Here is a 22303-nt window from a genome sequence, read left to right on the forward strand (position 1 = left end):
CCCTTGGCTAGATAAATAAAATGACTGCAAGCTATTCTGAGATAATGACTTGCGTTGCATAACTGACTTGGGTTACTCAGTTTAAACGGGGGGGGGGGGGGGAGTAGTTGAGATGCCCCTACCAAAACTTGTAACAGTTAACTCATCTCTTTTCTGCAAAAGTGAGAAAAAGCAGCTCATGAGTGTCCTGCATCAGACTCCTGATCCAAGAAACACTATGGCGTGTGTAGTTCTATATAATGGAATTGTGGGTGATTCCCCACTTCTTCCTCCATTTCATCTCCATATTTGCTTCTGTTAGGGCTGTGTAAAGGGACCCCTGACCATTAGGTCCAGTTGTGGACGACTCCGGGGTTGCAGCGCTCATTTCGCTTTACTGGCAAAGGGAGCCAGCGAACAGCTTCCAGGTCATGTGGCCAGCATGACTAAGCCACTAAGCCGTTTACCTTCCCGCCGGAGTGGTACCTATTTATCTACTTGCACTTTGACGTGCTTTTTCGGAGCTCACCCCGTCACGGGGATTCGAACCGCCGACCTTCTGATCGGCAAGCCTTAGGCTCTGTGGTTTAGATCCATGGCCAATTCAGGGAGAGTGGCCAGCAGGAGGGCCAATTGACCAGGGCCTCAAGATCAAAAGTGGACCTCAAATGTAGACACTTGTTAATGTTTTGGCATTTGATCAGTTTTGCAACTTGTTTTTATGTGCATTGGACCAAAATGTGACATGGTCTTTCAGCTTTGAGCTGCAAATTATAGCAAATAAGAGATGTGATTTGGTAGAAGGCATAATTATTCTCTTACCTGGTATGTCTCACAGTCTTCTTTTTGTGGTGTCTTATTCTGTCTTAATAATAATAATAATAATAATAATAATAATAATAATAATAATAATAATAAATTTTATTTATACTCCGCCTTCCCTGGCCAGAGCTAGGCTCAGGGTGGCTAACATCAGTAAAATTACACTAAAGTCATGAGTCATTGTTTCTTATTTTTATTGTGGCAAGGTACCTTAAGGACTGAAAGTGGCCTGGGCCTCTCTGGACCTCTGAGAAGTCTTGCATACATCTGTCTGGCACTGAGTCAAGTGCTACTATGCAGCCCAGAACAAATGTCACATTGAACTAGCTTAAAACAATCCACAGTTTATTGTGAAGTTCTTGCAGTGCTGCTGTAATGTTGCAGATGAAAGAAGCCACAGACTGAATCTGGGCTCTTGGCTCATTTCTCTCCAAACTGTGAGCAGTAGCCAAGGTTTGTTTTTGACTTACCAATCATGAGCCCAGATTCAGATGACACAACAAGCCAGACTTTGGTTTGCTTCATTTGAGGCATGACAGGATTGCTGTAGGAGCGTTTGAGCACCGTGCAAAACTTTCACATTGCAATATAGTTCATTTTACAAAAGCAACTGATGCGGAGCAACAATCAGTTATAGGTTAAATGTACATTTTTGCAAGGAGTATCAAGACACTGTTGAAAACTGGAGGCACTTTTTTGGCAATGTTGAAAGATCTTCAGAAGCATTTTTGGAACATATCTGACTCCTCACCTGTGAAGAATGGCTACATGTGTGGTAGAAATACACCAAGTTAACATGGTTGAACAATTGCCAACTTTTTAAAAATAGAAGACAATCTGGGAAATTTGCCAGCATTTTAGTATAAATTTCTCATAATCAACACATTTTTGCATGCAATTTTGACTAACGTACACATTCCCCCAAATATATAATGCATTTTAGTATACTATTACTTTCACTTTTACATTAGCACCAGTGGCGTAGCGTGGGTTGTCAGCACCCGGGGCAAGGCAAGTAATTTGCACCCCCTAACCCATGGATTTGTGCCCCCTAACCTGTGGATTTGCACCCCCTAACCCTAACTCCCAGATGTTGTGCCCGGTGCGGCCGGGCCCCCCTGCACCCCCCACGCTACGCCACTGATTAGCACACTTTCCCCTAAAATATGCATTTTTGTAAATATTGTGTGGTTGGAGAAATCCACTGCAAAACTTGTAAGTGCAAATTTTGAAAGATGGCAGTTTTCATATGCTTTTAGGAAGTGCAAATTTTATAGATCTACATTTGAATGTGAACCGAATAAAATTTCTCACCCATCCCACACTTTTGACTGCTGCAGTAGGACTTCCCTTGCAGGCTAAAAAAACCCTCATGTGTAGGTCATTAACTAGATGTACAGTGAACTGGAATTGCTTCTGGCAGTGCTGAGTAAATAAGGAAGGCGCCCAGAACGCTCATCTAAATTAATTTTAGAACAAGCCCTCTTTCTGGCACTGGGTGCCATTTTGGCTCAGGGATGGGGAAGCTGTTGCCCTCTGGGTGTTGCTGCCCTGCAGCTCCCCTCATCCCTGACCACTGGGCTTGCTGGCTGGGTCTGATGGAAAGTTCAACAAAACCTGGATGCACAAGTTCCCCAACCCAAGTTTAGCCTAACAATCCTAGTTTATTTCTCTTTGAGATTTCTATTGCATATGAGAGACTGACAACATTTAGCGTAGCCACAGGAATGCAAGCCTCAAAGTCTTTCAGGCAATAGCTATCACTACTAGCAGGTTATTTTAAAATGGCATATAAGTAACTTCCAAGTAGAAAGTAACAATCTTGTTTTACTATTTTTTTCTTCCCACATAAAAATGCTTGGTCTTGCAGAATATGCAAAGCCCTTTTGCCAGGAATTGCAAGCACACAATAGTCTCTCTCGCCCACCTACCTCTGCCACAGTTTCACTGTTTCAAGAAAAAAGAGGAAAAATAGGATACACAGGAGCTGCATGTGTATGTGCAGATACACACACACACACACACACACACACACACACACACACATACACACAATGTGATGCATTGAATGTGATCCAGCCTTTATATTTATCCTGCTTTAAGAATGTTCAGAATTAATGTGGATGTTGCTAACTTGACCAACTCATTCAAAGGCCAACCCTCAGTGCTGGAGAGCAGAAGGTCTCTGGGTCAGACTGAGTAAGCCTCTTGTCTGATACCTCAGAGAGTTGCTGCCAGCCAGTGCAGGAAACTCATCCATTGGTCAGGCTCTATATAAGGCAGGTTCATTGGTTCCACATTCACGGGTGGAATGTTCCCTTGCATTTTGGGTGCTTCCTAACTCTTGCTTGGTTTCTGACTTGCCTTGCACACCCACCCTGAGTTCTCTGACTCCAACAAGGCTTCTGAGTTGACCGCTAAGGAAAAGATGATGTCTCTCTGTAGCATAGGAATGACACACTGCGCAACATCAGTGGACGGTTGACACAAAGAGTGCTTTGAGAAGGTGGGTCTCTCTAGGCTGGTCTTCCTCTTGCCTTCCTTCTGCATCTTGAAATGTGTTTCCTTCCCTGGTAGGCCAGTTTAGGACTAGCCCCAACTTTTCTTTACATCAGCCAGGAGATGAAGCAGAATAGTCACTATGCTTTTTTTTTTTTTTTTTTTTTAATGAATTCAGTTTCATTGGATGTCCCCAAGTTCTAGAAGAGTAATTTGATAAGAATATAATATAAATTCTCCCTGAGGGTGCATGGAGTAATTGAGATGCTTCTTATTGCAGGTTTCCCCATGCAAATCTAGACGCCTTTTTCATAGGAAAAAGCTCTAGGAGAAAGTTGTTCTTCCTAAGAGGCTGCTTTTCTCTGTGTGGATCATAGGGAAAACCTGAGGCCCCACCTGCAGCTTGAAGTGGGAGACCTGGGTCTCAGGAATACCGTCGCAGAATTCTCTAAATAAAATGACTGAAGGCTTGAATTTCCTGTCCAACCTCACAGCGCAGGGGAGTGGGGAGCATTTTCTTTGATGCATATTTCAGGGATATGATCGGAATGGCAAGTGCTAGCATGTGCACCCTGGCTTTTTATTGCTTCATGTTGATGCTGTTAACACCCTTTTAATCTGTTTGTGGAGATTAAGGGTTGTTCTGGAAAGGGCAAGGAGGCCTTTGCTATAGGCTGGTTCTGAATGTTGAATTTCCATCCGGGTGACTGTTGCTCCATCCCTTCCAGTTGTGGCCCAAATCAGGCTGCCAGATGTGTTTACCAAACAGCCTGACTTCCCGCTCAAGGAATTAACTGTACCCTGTTAACATGGGATGAGCAATAGGAGAAAACGGCTGTCAGCTGTTTAGCCGCAGTTAGTGCCTGTGAACTTTCTGTATGCTTGTGTCTCATAGGTCATGTAAAGATGGCCTTTTCCCCTCTGAAGGCCTTATCCAAAGACCCAGACAAAGCATGTTGACCTTTCCCCAGTAGATTCCTGACTTTTCATTTCAACTCCTCCTCCTCTTTCTCAGTGCTCCACATAATCCCTGGCCTCCTGGGACCTGCTCAGTGTTGAAAAGCTGCAAATGTTGAGTCAGGGTGACACGAGTTTGTAAGAGAGTACATGAACAAGCAAGTCTATTGCCATCAGGATTTGGCCTTCTGGAACACTTCAGGCAGATCCTGTGACAAAGCTTTTTAAATAACAAAAATGGGTTACCTTCTCTATCAGGTTCTGCTACCTCCCCCCCCAATGCATCTTACATTTCCTTTCTGTCTGGCTGTTTGTAAAGGGACTACGGACACTGAAGTGCAGTGGTTCCAGCATTCAATGGAGTTGTGGCATTTGCTTAGCAGGTTTTGACAGCATTGGGAAATGCACACAAAGTACATTGCCTGACCCTGAATAGCTTAAGTTCAGCTCAGTGCAGTGTATGCCTGCTGTACAGATACAATCCTTGGTTGCATATTTTGGAGTGAAGGTTAAGTCCTTGGCAAAAAGATGAAGCAAATTCCCACAGGAGCCTTATGAGGACTTGCTCAAAAGTTGCTCTTTCGCAAACTTTGAAAAGACATGTGAAAATCCTTCCTTTTTTTCCACTCTGACGTGTCTTCATTTCCTGATGTTTAAAAAAATAAATGGTAATTCAGACAAATGGATTCTGAATGGGAACCTGTTTTGCTATTGGGATGAAGAAATGAAACCAGCTATATACAAGTCAGAAAAGATGGTGGCAGGAGGGGGAGCAGTGAATAGATATAAAATAGGACTGAAAATTTGCAGGTTTGATCCTTCGGAAGGGTAATAGTTTGACCCGAATTTCATGGGATCTAAAATACAAAAGTTATAAGTGACAGAAGATTGGTGGGGTGTCCATTGAATTAAATGGGAAATGAAAGTGAATGAACTGCTTCAGTTGTTAAAATGAATAAATTATAGAATTAATGATAGTTTATCCTATCTCCACGCTTCAGTTGTCACTTGAGTAGTGAAGCCAAGAGGCAAGATGAGTATCGCCAAAGTTATGTATTTAATATCACTTTAAAAATGCTAAGGCCAAATTCTTTGGGGGTTCTTTGTATTAGTCCTTCTGTTTGCACAGAAGATTCTGATCTGCTGTTTTCTTCTTCTAATTTAGAAATTAGGTCTAATTAACTTTCAGGCAACGTGCTAAAGTCTACTTCAAAAATCGTGGATCTAACTTTTCACTTTCTTTATTTCAAATGAGATTTTGTATCAGTATCTGTACATTACTAGTTCAGAGTCTTCAGTAATTCTTATTATTCTCTTAACTTGCAGGATTATCCTGACAAAGTGTGTTTCTCCTTTTTGGGAAAGACCGGTCCTAGAACAGCTATTTGTAATTGATGAGCACTATTTTAGGAAATGTTGAAGGAGAATCTTGCTATAACCACCACAACTCCTACTGCATGTCAAATAAGATACTTTTAAGGCCACTATTCCTTAATGTAGTAGTTGAACTAGTTTGTTTTGACTTCACTAGAAGCTCCCCCCCCCTTTCTCCCCTTCTCACACATACATATTGACCTGGAATAAAAAGGAACAGAGTTTAAATCTGCACTGATAAATGGAATACTTAGTTAAAATGTTTCCTAAGATGTACAGTGGTACCTCAAGTTAAGTACTTAATTTGTTCCAGAGGTCCATTCTTAACCTGAAACTGTTCTTAACCTGAAGCACCACTTTAGCTAATGGGGCCTCCCGCTGCCACCGCACCGTCGGAGCACAATTTCTGTGCTCATCCTGAAGTTCTTAACCTGAAGCACTATTTTTGGCTTAGCGGAGCTTGTAACCTGAAGCGTATGTAACCTGAAGCGTATGTAACCTGAGGGACCACTGTATTAATCAATTATTAGTTTGAGCAATTATAATCTACTTTTATAACATATTTTCCAATTCTTGTGTCTTTTTTTTAAAAAAAGTAACTTTTTTTTACATCAGGTTGAAATGTATGAAGGTTCACACTACTGTATTAGCCTGATTGGAGGGAGCACAGCACACAACACTCCTCCTTTTCTCCTTGTTCTTTTCTTCTTCCAGGAAACAGTCATTGAAAATGGTACAATTGCATATGAGAACTGGCTTGTACCCGGGAGTCCAGTCTACAGGCAATTTTGGTTCTTTGATGTGCAAAACCCAAAAGAAGTAATGGAAAATGGATCACATCCAATACTCAAGCAGAAAGGGCCTTACACTTACAGGTAGGCAAGGTTTTTTTTGTTAAATGTGTGTTTCCTTCTGTTCTTTTTTGAGGGTGAGTTGGTGGGCAGACCTGATTATTCCAAATCTGCTGGTTCTAGTGTTGTGCCAAAAACCTCTTCTCCAATTACACAAAAGTCTTCTGTGAAAAATGAGTCCCCCCTCCCACCCCTTGTGTTTTTCCTAATACCGTATTTTTTTGCTCCATAAGATGCATTTTTCCTCCTAAAAAGTAAGGGGAAATGTGAGTGCATCTTATGGAGCGAATAGCACTGCGCAGAGAGGGAGAGCTGTGCAGCGCCCCTTCAGCGAAACGCCTCTCCTGGCTTCTGCCTTAGCCACGTGCAGCATCTTCAGGCAGGGGGAGTCTTCATCCCGCTACCTGGGAGAGGCTTGGCGCGGCTATCCCAGAAGCCAGAACAACCAGAGGCTATCCCAGAAGCCAGATCCCTCTTGCTGTTCTGGCTTCTGGGATTCAGAATTATTTTTTTTCTTGTTTTCCTCCTCCCAAAACTAGGTGTGCCTTATGGTCTGGTGCATCTTATGGAGCGAAAAATACGGTAATCTTCCTGGGTTCAGGACTGAGGTTACCCTGTCTTTGTGAGGTGGCTATCTTTCTATTAAACACTCATTCAGACTCCCAAGCAGCCTTCATTTCCTGATTTATTTATTTTTAATCTCCATGAGAGGAACTACATTTTGTTGCCTTCCCTGAGCTTTAGTTGGGGAAACTGAGTTTGGCCACCAGCCTCCATTGCACTATTTTCATCTTTGTTTTGAAGGAGAACATAGGCGCCAACTCCATGGGGCCTGAGGGGGCCCAAGCCCCCTCAAAAATTCGTTTGGGGGGGCAGAGCCCCCCCAATAATTTAAGAAAATTATTACCGTAAATTTTGCTCTATAAGACACAGATTTTTTCTCCTAAAAAGTAAGGGGAAATGTCTGTGCGTGTTATTGAGTGAATGTGTGGTCCCTGGAGCTGACTCGCCGGAGCGCAGGGGCAAAAATAGGCAAAAATCAGGCAAAAATCAGATCGGGCGGTCGGGCGGAGGGAAGGCGGAAGCTGCTGCTTTCCTGCATTCTGCCTCAGGGTCTTACTGCCCACCCGCTTCTGTTGCTGCGTTTGCTCAAACTCAACAAAGAGCAGGGAATCCCCTGCCCTCCTGGCAAGCAGAGGGTTAAGGAAAGGATGAGTCCTTCCTTCTAATTCTTTCCTAGTCACACTGCGTGCAGGCTCCAGCCCACCACCTCCTCCTCTCCGTGCTCTAGGGACTCGCAGGTGGGAGAGAGAGAGAGAGGGCTGGCTTGGGGGGGGGGACTTTTGCCTTCCTTTCCTCCCCCCCACCCCGTTAAACTCCTCCCCTGCATTCTTAGCCAGCTGCTTCTCCGCACACCCTCTTGTGCTTCTTGTCCCTTCTGTGTTTTTCCTTCCCTCCCCATTTAAAACGTGGTGACAAAGCACGGATCCACATGGATCCTCAGGATTTTTGCATTGGGTCACTCCAAATTCACCATCAGATCACATTACATGTCCATGGCTACAGTCTGTACCAAAAAAATCACGCACCCACTGTTGCCTGGGGCTGCAATGGTGCAAAAACGTGGTTACAAAGCATGGATCCTCAGGATTTTTGCATTGGGTCACCCCAAATTCACCATCAGATCACATAGCATTTTCATGGCTACATCTTGCACCAAAAAAATCACGCACCCACTGTTGCCTAGGGTCACAGTGGTGCAAAAACGTGGTTACAAAGCACGGATCCACATGGATCCTCAGGATCTTTGCATTGGGTCACCCCAAATTCACCATCAGATCACATAGCATGTCCATGGCTACATCTTGCACCAAAAAAATCACGCACCCACTGTTGCCTAGGGTCACAGTGGTGCAAAAACATGGTTACAAAGCACGGATCCACATGGATCCTCAGGATCTTTGCATTGGGTCACCCCAAATTCACCATCAGATCACATAGCATGTCCATGGCTACATCTTGCACCAAAAAAATCACGCACCCACTGTTGCCTAGGGTCACAGTGGTGCAAAAACGTGGTTACAAAGCACGGATCCACATGGATCCTCAGGATCTTTGCATTGGGTCACCCCAAATTCACCATCAGATCACATAGCATGTCCATGGCTACATCTTGCACCAAAAAAATCACGCACCCACTGTTGCCTAGGGTCACAGTGGTGCAAAAACGTGGTTACAAACCATGGGTCCACATGGATCCTCAGGATTTTTGCATTGGGCTACTCCAAACTCACTGTCAGATATTAAAAATCTTTATAAAATAGAGAATTAAATACATACAGAATGTTAAATTTTCAGTTTCGAAATATTAGTACTAGTTTAGTACTGTATTTCTATATTACTATAGTACTGTACTAGTTATTTTCAAATACTTAAATATTTTTAGGGTGTAAGACCCAATTAAAGCCCGTTATTTACATACAGTATTACAGTATTTACATACAGTATTAGGCATACTGTATTAACTTTATTAACTGTATTAAAGCATTAACTTTGAGATATTATATTTATTTAATGAACCCTCAGCCTTATTCAAAGTAAGCTTAAATTAGCTATTTCACTTATTAATCAAAGTGCTATTACTGTGCGACAGCAATATTTTATGTTTTATTCTTTTAATGATAGTTTAGGATTTATTTAAATATCATTTCAGTCTTTTCAGAGCTATATATTCACTGCTCTGTAATAGTCTATAAGCATAATTGTTACTGTAAATTAAATTAGCTTTTTACGAAAATACCGTGCGTGTTTTTGTTTTGTTTCTTTTTTCCAAAGACAAAAAGTGTTTCAGGCTTGTCGAGTTTCCCGGAGTGTGGAGTTATAGAGAGTCGAGTTTTCGGGGTTCTAATGTTGATCATATGACTTTAAAATACTTTTAAAAAACTTTAAAACTCACTAATTTTCATCTAAAATTTAGAAAACTTCCCGGGGCAGGACCCCGGTATGCACCTCCCAAATATTTTTTATAAGTCGGCGCCCCTGAAGGAGAACAAACCTTCATCTTCACTTTAAAAATAATAATAACAATAATAATGAAGCCCAGCAGTCAGGTGCACAGTAGCTGGCACCTCTGCCTTCCCCTGCTTATGGGACAGACTGGCTGATGTCACTGGGGAGGTTGCAGGAAGTGCACGTGGGTGGGAAGGCTGAACAGTTCAGGTCACTGAAGAGATGATTTGTAAAGTAAAACAAGTGTAGCGCCCCTCGACCACCTCAGAAGAACAAAAACCCTGCACCCAACCTATGACTTAGAATAGGTAAAAGAAAGGACTTCTTCACGCAGCACATAAATTATGGACCCTCTTCGCCCAGGAGGCAGTGATGGCCACCAACTTAGATGGCTTTGAAAGAGGATTATTCAAATTCCTGGAGGAGAGGACTATTGATGGCTACTAGCCAAGATGCCTGGGCTCTGCAGCAATGCTGCTGAATACCAGTTGCTGGAAACGACAGGAGGGAAGAGGGCTCTTGTGCTCATGTTCTGCTCCCTGGTCTCCCACAGACACCTGGTTGGCTCCTGTGAGTGCAGAATGCTGGCCTAGATGAGCCACTGGCCTGATCCAGCAGGCTCTTCTGCTCTTATGTAAAAAATTTTTGGGGAACTCTTCTGAAAGTATTGACTTGAGCTGGATTTATGCACAGATACATGTTCAGGATTACTATATAAAACTCATTATGAGGGCAAATTTAATGCGGCCTTAAATATGCATTGCTCGGCTTTATTTTCTCACTGCCTGCTGCTCCCCACTTGTAACAAAGGTTCTTTACCATAACGGGGTAAGAATAAAAATAAAGCATAGGAGCACTTTTTGGAGGTGATGTCTGTGTTGTCATAAGGTGGTATTCAACTAAGTTTAACTCAGAGCAGACTCATTGAAATTAACCAATAATCAATACAGTGGTGCCCCGCAAGACGAATGCCTCGAAAAACGAAAAACGCCAAGACAAAAGGGTTTTTCGGTTTTTGCGTCGCTTCGCTAGACGAATTTCCCTATGGGCTTGCTTTGCAAGACGAAACGTCTTACGAGTTCTTGCGAGTTCTTTTCTTTTTTCTTAAAGCCTCTAAGCCGTTAATAGCCGCTAAGCCGTTAATAGCCGCTAAGCCGCTAAGCCACTAAGCTGCTAATAGCCGCTAAGCCGTTAATAGCCGCTAAGCCGCTAATAGCCGTGCTTCGCAAGACGAAAAAACCGCAAGACGAAGAGACTCGCGGAACGGATTAATTTCATCTTGCGAGACACCACTGTAATAAAAATAAGTCATGTTCATTACTTTCAGTGGGTCTATTCGGAGTAAAACTTAGTTGGATACCACCTATATATTTTTTGAACAAAGCATTGCGATGCAAACTTATACCCAAAGGAACCCTAACGATGTTAAGAGTGTTTGGGTGGAGGGAATGCTCTGGCACTGGGAAGAAATGCTGATTCAGCTGGCTGGTGCTAAATCGGCATTCTTTCAATTCAGCTTTTGCAGTTAAATTTCTTCTTTGATTTCTAAGGGTGCGCTATTTGCCGAAAGAAAACATCACTCAACATAACGACTCCACAGTGTCTTTCTACCAGCCAAATATTGCTCTCTTTCAGCCTGATCTCTCAGTTGGGCCAGAAAACGACACTTTCACAATAGTCAACCTTGCCGTTGTGGTACGTAAGCCAGGCAAATTACCTAATTATGTAATATTAAAACTTTCTCATCTTCAGATTACCTTTTTCTCACACATGCATCTTTCCAAATGCACAGGTTGAGTAATGAGGACAAAAGTTGTCCTCCAGCTACAAAATTAAATCAGTTTACAAATAGTGTGGTTGTCTTTTTGTTTTCTTTTTCCACCACAGAAAAGGCACTGTGTGGAGTTTGCGTGATTGTAGCCATACTCTGCTGCTTGAGCCTTCTTTGCCTTAGCCGCTGGGGATGGAGAACCTTTCGCAAATCCCTTGTCCAGCCTATACTTGGCTTCTATGACAAGGCTACTAACAATGGTGCCAATTAGTGCCAGAGTGAGGCATCTCCAGAGCCATCCAGCCCTACTGAGACTGGAGCTCTTAAGAAAAGCACATTGCCAAACCCCCTTGGGGCCTGATTTGTAGAACGATACACTGCATGTTTGCATCAATTTGAATTGTTTGTTTCTTTATACGGGAAGAGTGTTTCACCCTTCTTAAACCCTCTGATTACACCACAGTAGCGCTAATTTCTTCCAGAGTTGACTGCTAAAACAGGTAGGGCTGGGAATAGCTTTCATTTTCCCAGATTAGAATTTGAGGTTAGAGATCTGGTGATGATCTTGATCTAATGAGACTACTTTTCTTTGTGAACTGATGTTAAAGCTGCATAGTTATTGATGATTAGGTGAATATAGTTATGTGAAGGGCTTGAAATTATCTCAGAAATCTTGAGCATCCCTGTAATAGGCCCCTCCCCTCTTCTCTCTCTTCTGAGGCTGAGAAAGTAGTAGCTAAGTGTCGTAGGTAAGATTGGAGTGTCAACTGTGGTGCAGTCGCTCCATTGATTGGCTGTCTCTCCCTTCTCCAATATTTACCAGAAATATCCCTTCAGGAATTATAATGCTCCATTCTATTTTTAGGGGCAGAAATGAAAGGTGTTGTGGGCTCTCCATTATAGTTGAGAGAGCCAGGATGGTGTGGGGGTTTCTGCATCAGATTAGGAGAGGGGAGACCAAGCCTGAAATCCGCACTCAGCTACGAAGCTCACTTGGTGGCCTTGGGCCAGTTGCCATTTCCCAGCCTCACCAATCTCTCAGGTTGTTGTGGGGACACAAGGGAGTGTGTGGGGAGAATTCTTGGAGGAAAGGTGGGATTTATGCACCTTTCCGCAGAGCTGTAGCTACGGGGGGCCTATCCCAGATGAAGCCTCCCAAGGAGCACTATTGAGGCTTCCAGCCAAACTGGGTCTTTGACCCAGGTGAAAATGAGCCTAGTTTTGATGCAGCCTTTCTGTTACAAATATGTTTCATTGCATCTTGACTCTAGCAGCTTCCCCTTAAAGAATCCTGGAATTTGTAATTTTGTGAGGCCCTAAGAATATGCTCTTTACAGAAGCCGGGGTAAGTTTGCACCTGGCCTTGCAGTTGCCAAAATAGAAGTTTCCTCCTGGCCCTTCGTTGTCTGAATGATGAGCAGCTTTCATAATACAGTGGTACCTCAGGTTACATACGCTTCAGGTTACAGGCTCCGCTAACCCAGAAATAGTGCTTCAGGTTCAGAGCTTTGCTTCAGGATAAGAACAGAAATCGGGCTCCGGTGGTGCGGTGGCAGCAGGAGGCCCCATTAGCTAAAGTGGTCCTTCAGGTTAAGAACAGTTTCAGGTTAAGAACGGACCTCCGGAACGAATTAAGTACTTAACCCGAGGTACCACTGTACAAACTGCGGGAGGCAGTGGAAGACAGAAATGCCTGGCGTGCTCTGGTCCATGGGGTCACGAAGAGTCGGGCATGACAAAATGACTAAACAACAACAACACCACCACTGTACAGCCTATAAATAAATTCTGTAGCAAATGGAAGAGAACTGTGAAGCTGTTGATCATGTGGCTCCACACTTAGAGTCTTAAACCTCAGTTTCCTCTTTCCTTCTCACAGAATAGATATCCCTAATGTAGACATCCACCATATTCTGTCATACTTAATAGCATGAAATCATGTCAAGCAATTAGATTCATTGTAGAATCAGAAGTTGGAAGGATCTTTGATTTGTGTGTGTGTTTAAAAATCCAGACATATTTTTTTCCCTAGAAGACTAGGGCAGGTTTCTAGTTCTTTTTGTACATGGTGGGCTTTTAAAACATTGGGGAATGCTTCAAGATTTCCTTCCAAAATGAAATACAGCAGACAGTGCACCAAAACTTGAACCATGTCACTGCTCTGATTCCAATCAACCATAATGCTTATCACTAGTGTTCAAAAGTTTTCATTGCCTGGTCTCTGGCTGGGTTATTGCAGCCTCCCCCCGCCCCAAAAGAGGGGAGGCATCTTGGTCGCAACCTGAATGCAAGTAGGTTAGTCAGAGGGAATACAGTGGTACCTCAGGATGCGAACAGGATCCGTTCCAGAGCCCCGTTTGCATCCAGAAGCAAACGTAACTAGCGACGGCACGTCTGCGCAAGCACGGGTTGTGATTCGCTGCTTCTGCGCATGCGCGTGACATCACTTTGAGCATCTACGCATGCATGATGTGCAGAGGCTTGAAAACCATGTGTCAGGAGTGCTCTGATGGTGTTTCCTGCTTGGCAGGGGGTTGGACTCGATGGCCCTTGTGGTCTCTTCCAACTCTATGATTCTATGAGCGGTGAAAAGCGGAAATAACATGCTCCATTACTTCCGGGTTGTCACAGAGCGCAACTCGAACGCGCTCAACATGAAGCATATTCAACCCGAGGGATGACTGTATATGTGTTTGTGTTTGTCTCAGGCCGCACCTGCTTTGTATCAAAGTGGCTTCATACAAGCGTTGTTGGACATTTGGGTGAAGTCATCGAAGTCCCACTTCCTTCAAAACAGAACTGTGAAAGAAATACTCTGGGGCTATGAAGATCCTTTCTTGAAGAAAATTCCACTTCCAGGAGTTGAAAGGGTTGTTGGCGTATTCCTTCCTGTACGTATGTGTCCCAAAAGGGAAATAAACCACTTGTCTTGGTGCTGGGGGAGAATGGAAAGGCCCTTAGAAATCAGATCTTACAACCAGGCTGGGCAAAAAGAGAGGGTAGGGTCGAAGAAGGGGAGGGGAGGGTGAAACAACTCAGCTGTGTCTTCCTCGGCTGAGCTTGCTGTTTCTCAGCCTTAAAGTAGCAAACCTGCTCCTTAGGGCCTTGTTCCGCCATTGCTGGGGGCAGCGGCAAAGATTGTCTTTCCACAGGCCACCATGTTGCCTCAGTCCACCCCCGCTGGACTAAACAGTGATCATGTACCCAGCCTGGCCTCTCCAGACCACACTTCCCATCAGCCTCAGCCAGCATGTTGGGAGTTGTAGTCCGGCACCATCTGTAGTCCACCCCACTGGCTAATTCTGATGCAAAAGGAGCAGGTGGTCTCGTTCCATTAGTGCCCACCCTTGAGAAATGAATAGAGTGATTTTCATTTCTGTGTCATCCTGTTGACTGAGGCTTTGAATTGAACATGAGTATTTCAGTATCTTACTTTGGGTTATTTTTAAAAGATGCAAATTCTTGGTGGTGTCTAGCCCATTTTAAATAGATATATTGCTGATAGATCTACTTTTCTTGCCTTCAGTTTTGGCAAATCCATGCTTTAGAATGGTATGTCTGCATGCAAAAATGTGTAAGAGAAATAAATTGATTGATAAGAAGCATGAAATGAGGAATGGTGTACATTTATTTGAACATAGAAAAGATCCCTGGGATTTACATTCATTATCAAACCCGTTTGTACTGAAAATTGTGCATTTTCTCTCCTCTCTCAAGTATAATGAGACACTGGACGGCCTTTATAGAATCCACAATGGGAAAAATGACACAAGCAAGACGGCACTCATCGAGACTTATAAAGACAAAACGTAATGTATATCTGAAAAATGTGCATAGATTTTTTTTCAATGCTTTGTAAAAGATCCAGTAATCATGTACTTTGGATCCTTTCTTACTTTGCTGTTGCAAACTTTCGTGTCTCTGCATGCTTTTACAGCCACCTGTTAGAAAATCCAGGATGGAATAAAGGGCTTTCTCACACAGCACATGGTTGAAATATGGAATTTCCTCCCCCAGGAGGCAGTGATGGCCACCAATTTGGGTGGCTTTGAAAGAGGATTGGACATTGGGGATAAAGCTATGTCCTGCCTCGACTGTTGGAGGCAGGATGCTTCTGAGTGGCCCTTGCAGGGAGGGTGGTGTTGTGCCCCAAGTCCTTCTTTCAGGCTTCCCGTGGGCACCTGGTTGGGAGAACAGGATGCTGACCTTTGGCCAGATCCAGCAGGTTCTTCTCAGATTGTTATTTCAGTGCAGAAAGATGGAACACAGGAGATTGCTAGGCTTGAAACTACTCTATTGCAGAGATGTGTTTGACAGCACTTGTTCGGGATAAATATATTCTGTTGGCTTTATGAGCAGATACAGGGCCAAGATGACTGTCATTGGGTCCACATGCCTCCCTGCCTTGAAGCTATGGAGGAGAATGAAACTTGCCACCACTAAGGTTCTGGTGCAAAAATTAACTTTAAGGGGATCACTTCTTCTCAGCATACGCTACCTCACAAGATGGTTTTAAATATAAAATCAAATGTCCTATGTACGCCTTCCTGAGTTCTTTTTTTGGAGGGAGGGATACAGATGAGATTTTAATTATTATTATTATTATTATTATTATTATTATTATTATTATTATTATTATTATAAATTTTATTTATATCCCGCCCTCCCCAGCCGAAGCCGGGCTCAGGGCGGCTAACAACAATAAAACAGTACAAAAGTACAGCACAAACAACACTCTAAAATCATTCATTATAAAATTGATTCAATTTTAATTTTGTGGATCAACAGCACACTACAGCCAAGCCTTGATTTTTACACTAGTATTCTTGACAGAGGTGAGTTTTGTAGACCTTCAAAGCCATTCCTACCTTTGGCTCATAGAAGCAGGTCCTTCAAATGCAATGTGTATATATAGCAATGCTTCACCTAGCACAGCACCCACCCTTCTAATGCACTGGTTTGGGCAGTTCTGTTTTGTTAAATGTTTCGCTTAGGCTGGTTTCGCAAGTCTTGAAAGAGCAAGTAGTGTAGAGGGCAATGAGGAAATAATCGCCTTGGCTTCCCTCACTAACAAGTAAGATGTAAACCCAGCCTCCAAATGATAAGGCTCTGGCAGTAAGGATGCAGATGTACCTTCTTGCGAGTAGGCCATAGAATCCTAGAACTGTAGAGTTGGAAGGGACCACGGGGACCATCAGGTCCAACCCCCTGCAATAATAAATTATATTATATATATTTAGGGAAGCTTTTAACACTTAATAGACTATTTTTGTATTTTAATATTCTGTTGGACGCCACCCAGAGTGGCTGGGGAAACCCAGCCAGATGGGCGAGGTATAAATAATAAATTATATTATATATATTATTTTATATGCAGAAATCTTTTGTCCAATGTGGGGCTCAAACCCACGACCCTGAGATTAAGCATCTCATGCTCTACTGACTGAGCTCTCCAACATGCACGGCTCCTTTCCATTTAGCTGTGCCTGAGGCGTGACATGGGTTGTCCATTCTTGACATGGCTGACACCTGCCAGTGTAAGCCAGGCTTGTGAATCCTGTAGCAGCCCTAGACTCTGGGGTAGGAAACTGCATTATTGGATCAGGCCTTGGATTGCATCAGAGAATCCTTCTAGAAAGAAGGCACTGTGCCATGAATCAAACTCCTATATTAATATAGAAAAATGTATAGCAAAATGGATCTTTCTTTGAAGTTCTGTCACCTGACCTGTATCATCCCACTTTTTTTCTTTTAAAGCACCCTTTCATACTGGGCCGGAGGTTGTGCTATGATCAACGGCACAGGTAAGTAAGTGTGGGTGGGTGTAAACTACTGATATTTAGGACCAATTTCTTACTAAAAATCTTGAGCCAGAGGGATAAGAGCACAAGTGTTCTGCATTGTCAGTACACTTAATGGTTCTTCGATATGGGTCTGTCCCAAGCACATTCCTACATGTCATGCACCTTGCAAAGAAAGACTCTGTCCTGCAAATGCATTGTCATATCCATGGGGTTATTTGTGGGCTGCACTGCGGATCTCTGTAGATAGAAGGCGGAGCAGCAGATCTGCCTGTTCCTACAGTTGCTGTGCATGACAAACTGATGCTCCACACCCTGAAGAGGTTTGCTTGAAAATGAGGCCATGGGCGGGGGACGGACGGACACAGGAGCGCCCTTCTACAACTTTGGATTTAGAGGCACAAAAATTAGTGCTGGTAGGGCCTTCCCCTGGTGACCAATTTGAGTGCATTGATGAGCACAGAAAACAAACAACTGTATGAGAAGGGTTTTTTTTTAATTTGTATTTTGCACTGCTGTTTGCATTGTGTTTTTGGTGGAAACTACACACACATAAAAAATGCTGTGAAAATGTTTTATTTTAAGACATTTTAAAAATACATTGAATCTTGCACAGCTCACTGTTGCCTTCTAGTGTCACATTTGTATATTGTACATTACAGCACCTTTAAAATGTTTTATTTGCAGCTGTGTAGCTGAGTCCCTGGGGACGCAGGTGGCGCTGTGGGTTAAAGCCTCAGCGCTTAGGACTTGCCGATCGAAAGGTCGGCGGTTCGAATCCCTGCGGCGGGGTGCGCTCCCGCTGCTCGGTCCCAGCGCCTGCCAACCTAGGAGTTCGAAAGCACCTCCGGGTGCAAGTAGATAAATAGGGACCGCTTACCAGCGGGAAGGTAAACGGTGTTTCCGTGTGCGGCTCTGGCTCGCCAGAGCAGCGATGTCACGCTGGCCACGTGACCCGGAAGTGTCTCCGGACAGCGCTGGCCCCTGGCCTCTTAAGTGAGATGGGCGCACAACCCCAGAGTCTGGCAAGACTGGCCCGTACGGGCAGGGGTACCTTTACCTTTACCTTTACTAGCTGAGTCCCTAATGTGCTGTGTTCTGCCCTGAGACCCTCTGGTGCAGGGCAAGTAGGAAAAATATAACAAATAATATTAAGTAGCACACAAAGCCTGAGGTGAAAGCTTTGAAAGGTCTTCTTGGGCAGGAGCCACTCTGCCAAGAGAATCATTACTTTGCTTGAGCTTGTCTCTTCCTCCCTGTTTTGGCTGCTGCTGTTCTCCTATTACGTGCAGAAATGCACTGCGAACACAGGAGGTTGGTGACGTTTGTACCTGAGATGCCTGGTGATGCCTCTTATCCCACATGCCTCACCTCTAGGATGTCTTCTTGGCGGGGGAGAGGGATAGAGAAATATGGAGCAACAAGACAACTAAGCTAAAAGCGGACAAGTGCCAATAAACAAACTTTGTGAGATTTTATTGCAGCACCATCTCTTGGGAGCTCCTGTGTGCTGTGTTTGTCCTTCAGCCAGATGCTGTGTGTTCCCTGCAGGCCATGGAAGCCTGCGGGAATTGAAGGAGTGTGTGCTTGTTATGAGTCAATGGAGACAGTGCTCCTTATGCCATGGGGCTGGCAGCCATAGCTCTGCTGTGAAATCACAGAGAATATTCAGATTTAGATGTGATCAAAAAAGCTGGTGCTACCTCTGCAGCTCATTTATTTCAACAATCACAAACAGAAACACTACTTACCCTTGGAATTGGTTCAGAGTACTTCTGACCTAGAGAATGGTAATTGTTCTTACTGTGGGCACCAATTATGAGTTGTTAATGCTCCAGTCAAACAAGTACCCACAAGTCTAGTTCAATGAGGTAGTAAAGTCCCATTCACTTATAGGAATGAGTCATCTAGGAATGCTTATGAAATTTCTACTTGGCCGAACTCCACCTATTTGGGGTTTCTAAATTACCCAGCCTTAGTTCTTGGATTGGCACCAATAAATTAACCTAGCATTATCAGGTGACATCAGTTTTCTTATTCTACTGTAGATTGTTTTCCTGTAGGTGCATGTTGGGTCATGATAGCCTTTCCTCCAGTTTTGTCGGTGTACGTTTGATTTCCCTCCTCTATTTTCAAGCCACTAAATAAGCATGACTGAAAACGCTTGCAGATATGAGCAATTGCTGTCGCTCTCCCTATATCCTACAATAAGGGTGGCTGTGGGTTGTAAGAAGGTAGCACAGTCCCTTCTGTCATTCTGCATGGTGTTACCATTTGAAATTGGTAGCTGTGCTCAGTGAATAATTCCCAAGCACTCTTAACTTGCTTTTCTTAAACACACACCAGGAGGTTGCAAGTTCTCTTACCACAGGTCTTTTTAGTTCCTATCCTGTGACTATTTAATTGCAGGCCCAGGCCGCACACTTTCCCCTCAAATAAAATGCCAGTAAAAGACACAAGAGTTGAAGTCAGGCCACAATTGTATTGACTACAGATCAAGAGACTTGGGATAGGCAATGGGTACCCATTTATTTCCCACCCGCCTGCCAGAAATGACATCAGGGTCAACCCAATAGTGGGAATTCCTATGACTTACATCAAACAGAGGGATCCCCACAAGGATCGCTGCTGAGGCCCAAAGACCCTGTCAGGGCATATGGACAGAAGCAACTCCTTCACTGATCCCTTTAACGGGATACCCTATTTTTGGGGGGGGGGGGAGCGAGGGTACAACCCCTCCTCCAACCAGGACTAAGGTTACCCAGTGCCTAAACCACCAAAGTTGTGATGATTGCTATGAGGTAGGCAAAACCTCCAGGTCAATTCGCCTGATAGACAAATTCCTACCTGGCCCCGCTAATATGGCGACCGCACCACCCATAGCAAGGCCAATTCATTAAGTGAAATACGAAATTAATGGAGTGGGTGGGTGGGTTGATCTGACGTAGAAGAGCTGGGTGTCGGGGGCTGTTTAAATCCCCTGGGAGAGGACCTGAGGGAAGTCCGATTGTTCCTTCAGGCCCTCAGGATTTGCAGACCAAAGACAACATACCTCTGCACTCCTTTCACCATTTTGTCATTTGGAGTTTTGAACAATAGCTCAGTGCCATACGCAAAAGCAGGCTGGTCAGCATTTTAAGCAGTAAGCGCTGCAGTTTTGCTGGGATGTGTGCTCATATTTAAACAAGAGGTAGTCATGGTAACCTTCAGATGTTGTGGATCACAACCTCCATCATCCCCAGACATCCTGGCCAAGGGATAGCCAGGGATGATGGCAGTTGTGGTCCACAATATCTGGAGAGCACAAACCCATTTAAATTATGAATAAGATCCTACCTATGTGGACAGAATGTATCTCGCCTACTTTTTACAATCCATGTCTCCAGTCATTGGATGTATCACCTCCTGCCGCCCCTCCAAGGCAGTGAAGTAGAAAAATAAGAAAATATCTGTCACCCCTAATCATTACAATAACATGCGAACTGGTCTGTTCATTATCCTGCTTCCCTGATATCTGGGATAGCTGAGAGGTGGAATCAGCCTCACTTGCTAGTCAACAAGATGTGGGTGGTGTTTGTTTAAATCCAAGGAATGGTTTCTTCTTTGCCATGGACTCTGTGTAACCTTAGATGACTTTCTGTATCTTGGCTTCAGGTCAACCAATGGGTGGTTTCCAAATTAACTCCGACAATATTTTGAAAAGTACCATTAAAAAGCTTCAGATCTTGCACTCTAATGTTAAAAGCCTTGGGAAGATGTCAGATGTATGTTTTTCTTGCCTTCCTCTGAAACGTCTGCCTGCAGTGTCTCTTAATCCAGTTGTGAAAATTGGCCAGATGAGATAGATGAACACAAGTGAACTGGCAGCTGAGTTTTGCACTTACATGTGTGTTGTGCAAACCTGAGCGCAAGTTGGGAATTTATATGATATTTCTCATTTTATTTGCAGATGGGGCTTCCTTTCCCCCTTTTGTCCAAAAGACTGCAAGACTTGACTTATTTTCTTCTGATATTTGCAGGTAAAGGCCATCATAAAATCCTTTTCTATGCTTGAGTTAGGAAGGATATAATGATTAAAAGTTTGTTTTTGTTTTTTATATATAAAAAAATCTGGTTTATAGTCAGCTTGGGGTAACACTGAAGAGAACCAACATTGATCTGGCAAAGCTTCTGCATTGTTTGGGCCGAATTTGGGCATCATATGAGAGATCAATGACCAAATTCTTCCACATTTTTTAAAGTTAAAGGCAGGCACAGAATGCCCCAAATCACACAACTACAGTGCTATTTGCCAATAGAAACCGTCCCCCAAAGTTACTATTTACCCATATGGAAAACTAGTGTGTGAACTCCTCTGGTGCCATTCTTTTCACCAGTTTTTTTTTATGGCAGCCCATCAATTTTTTGGTCCCACTGTATCAAAAACTGCTGTGAGGTAATACTACTGAAGCAATATTTCTTCAGGCCTTCCCAGGAGGAAAATCATCCATAAGGGTTGCAAATTTAAATTAGCTCTTCAAATGTGTTTAGGCTTGTTTTGGTCACCTCATGCGTTTGGAGAGGTGTTGAAAACACACTGAAAGTAATGGGCAGGTTGAAATCTCTGGCTCGTATTTTAATTTTGCAGATAGCCACCAAATGTATGGGAAGTATATGGATAGCAGATTAGGATAATAGAAATTATGAAATTACAGGTGCCTGTATGTTTGCTCCTAAATTAAGACGCTACCTTCCTGCCCCATTTCATATCCAGATCCATCTACAGCAACTTTGACAGTGAACAGACTGTGAAGGACATCCCACTCTATCGCTTCATTGTCCCTCCAGGTGCTTTTGCATCTCCTCTTGTCAATCCTGACAACATCTGCTTCTGCACAGAGAAAGAGATATCCCAGAATTGCACATTAGCTGGGGCACTGGACATCAGTTCTTGCAAACAAGGTATCTGCCTGCAATTTGAGATGAGCAAGCTACTGGAGTGGTTAATATAAAGATTTGGAGCTCTGGACAATATGAACTTGGGAAGGGTGCTGCCATAGGCTGTGCCCTCTGCTATCCAACTAACAGCTCTTTGCTGAGAACGGAGGCACCAGGGGCAAGGCTCTGCACTGGGTCCAACTTGCACTGAGTTCTCACTGATTTCATTGTCTTAAGTTGTCCCATTAGATTCAAAAGGGAACCAACAGCCCTTTCTCTATAGCAATACTGCTAAAATGGAGTTGATCTATTAAGAGTAAATC

The 22303-nt window shown here is 43.6% G+C and overlaps 1 protein-coding gene across 10 annotated transcripts in view; it reads left to right on the forward strand.

The window, feature by feature from the left end:
• Positions 1 to 22303, forward strand: part of CD36 (CD36 molecule (CD36 blood group)) — a 70926-nt gene that overhangs the window by 40470 nt on the left and 8153 nt on the right. For all 10 annotated transcript variants that reach the window (XR_014555836.1, XR_014555837.1, XM_083701564.1 and 7 more), the window contains 7 exons: positions 6346 to 6506; positions 11042 to 11186; positions 13971 to 14153; positions 14980 to 15071; positions 17020 to 17066; positions 21013 to 21082; positions 21817 to 22004. Coding sequence is in view for 8 of the 10 variants with exons in the window: in XM_083701564.1 (XP_083557690.1) it covers positions 6346 to 6506; positions 11042 to 11186; positions 13971 to 14153; positions 14980 to 15071; positions 17020 to 17066; positions 21013 to 21082; positions 21817 to 22004 (886 nt within the window). In the remaining 2 variants the exon portion in view is untranslated. The remainder of the gene's footprint in view (positions 1 to 6345; positions 6507 to 11041; positions 11187 to 13970; positions 14154 to 14979; positions 15072 to 17019; positions 17067 to 21012; positions 21083 to 21816; positions 22005 to 22303) is intronic.

The sequence above is a fragment of the Podarcis gaigeae genome (genome assembly GCF_964106915.1).
Source record: "Podarcis gaigeae genome assembly, chromosome: 10".
Lineage (NCBI taxonomy): Eukaryota > Metazoa > Chordata > Lepidosauria > Squamata > Lacertidae > Podarcis > Podarcis gaigeae.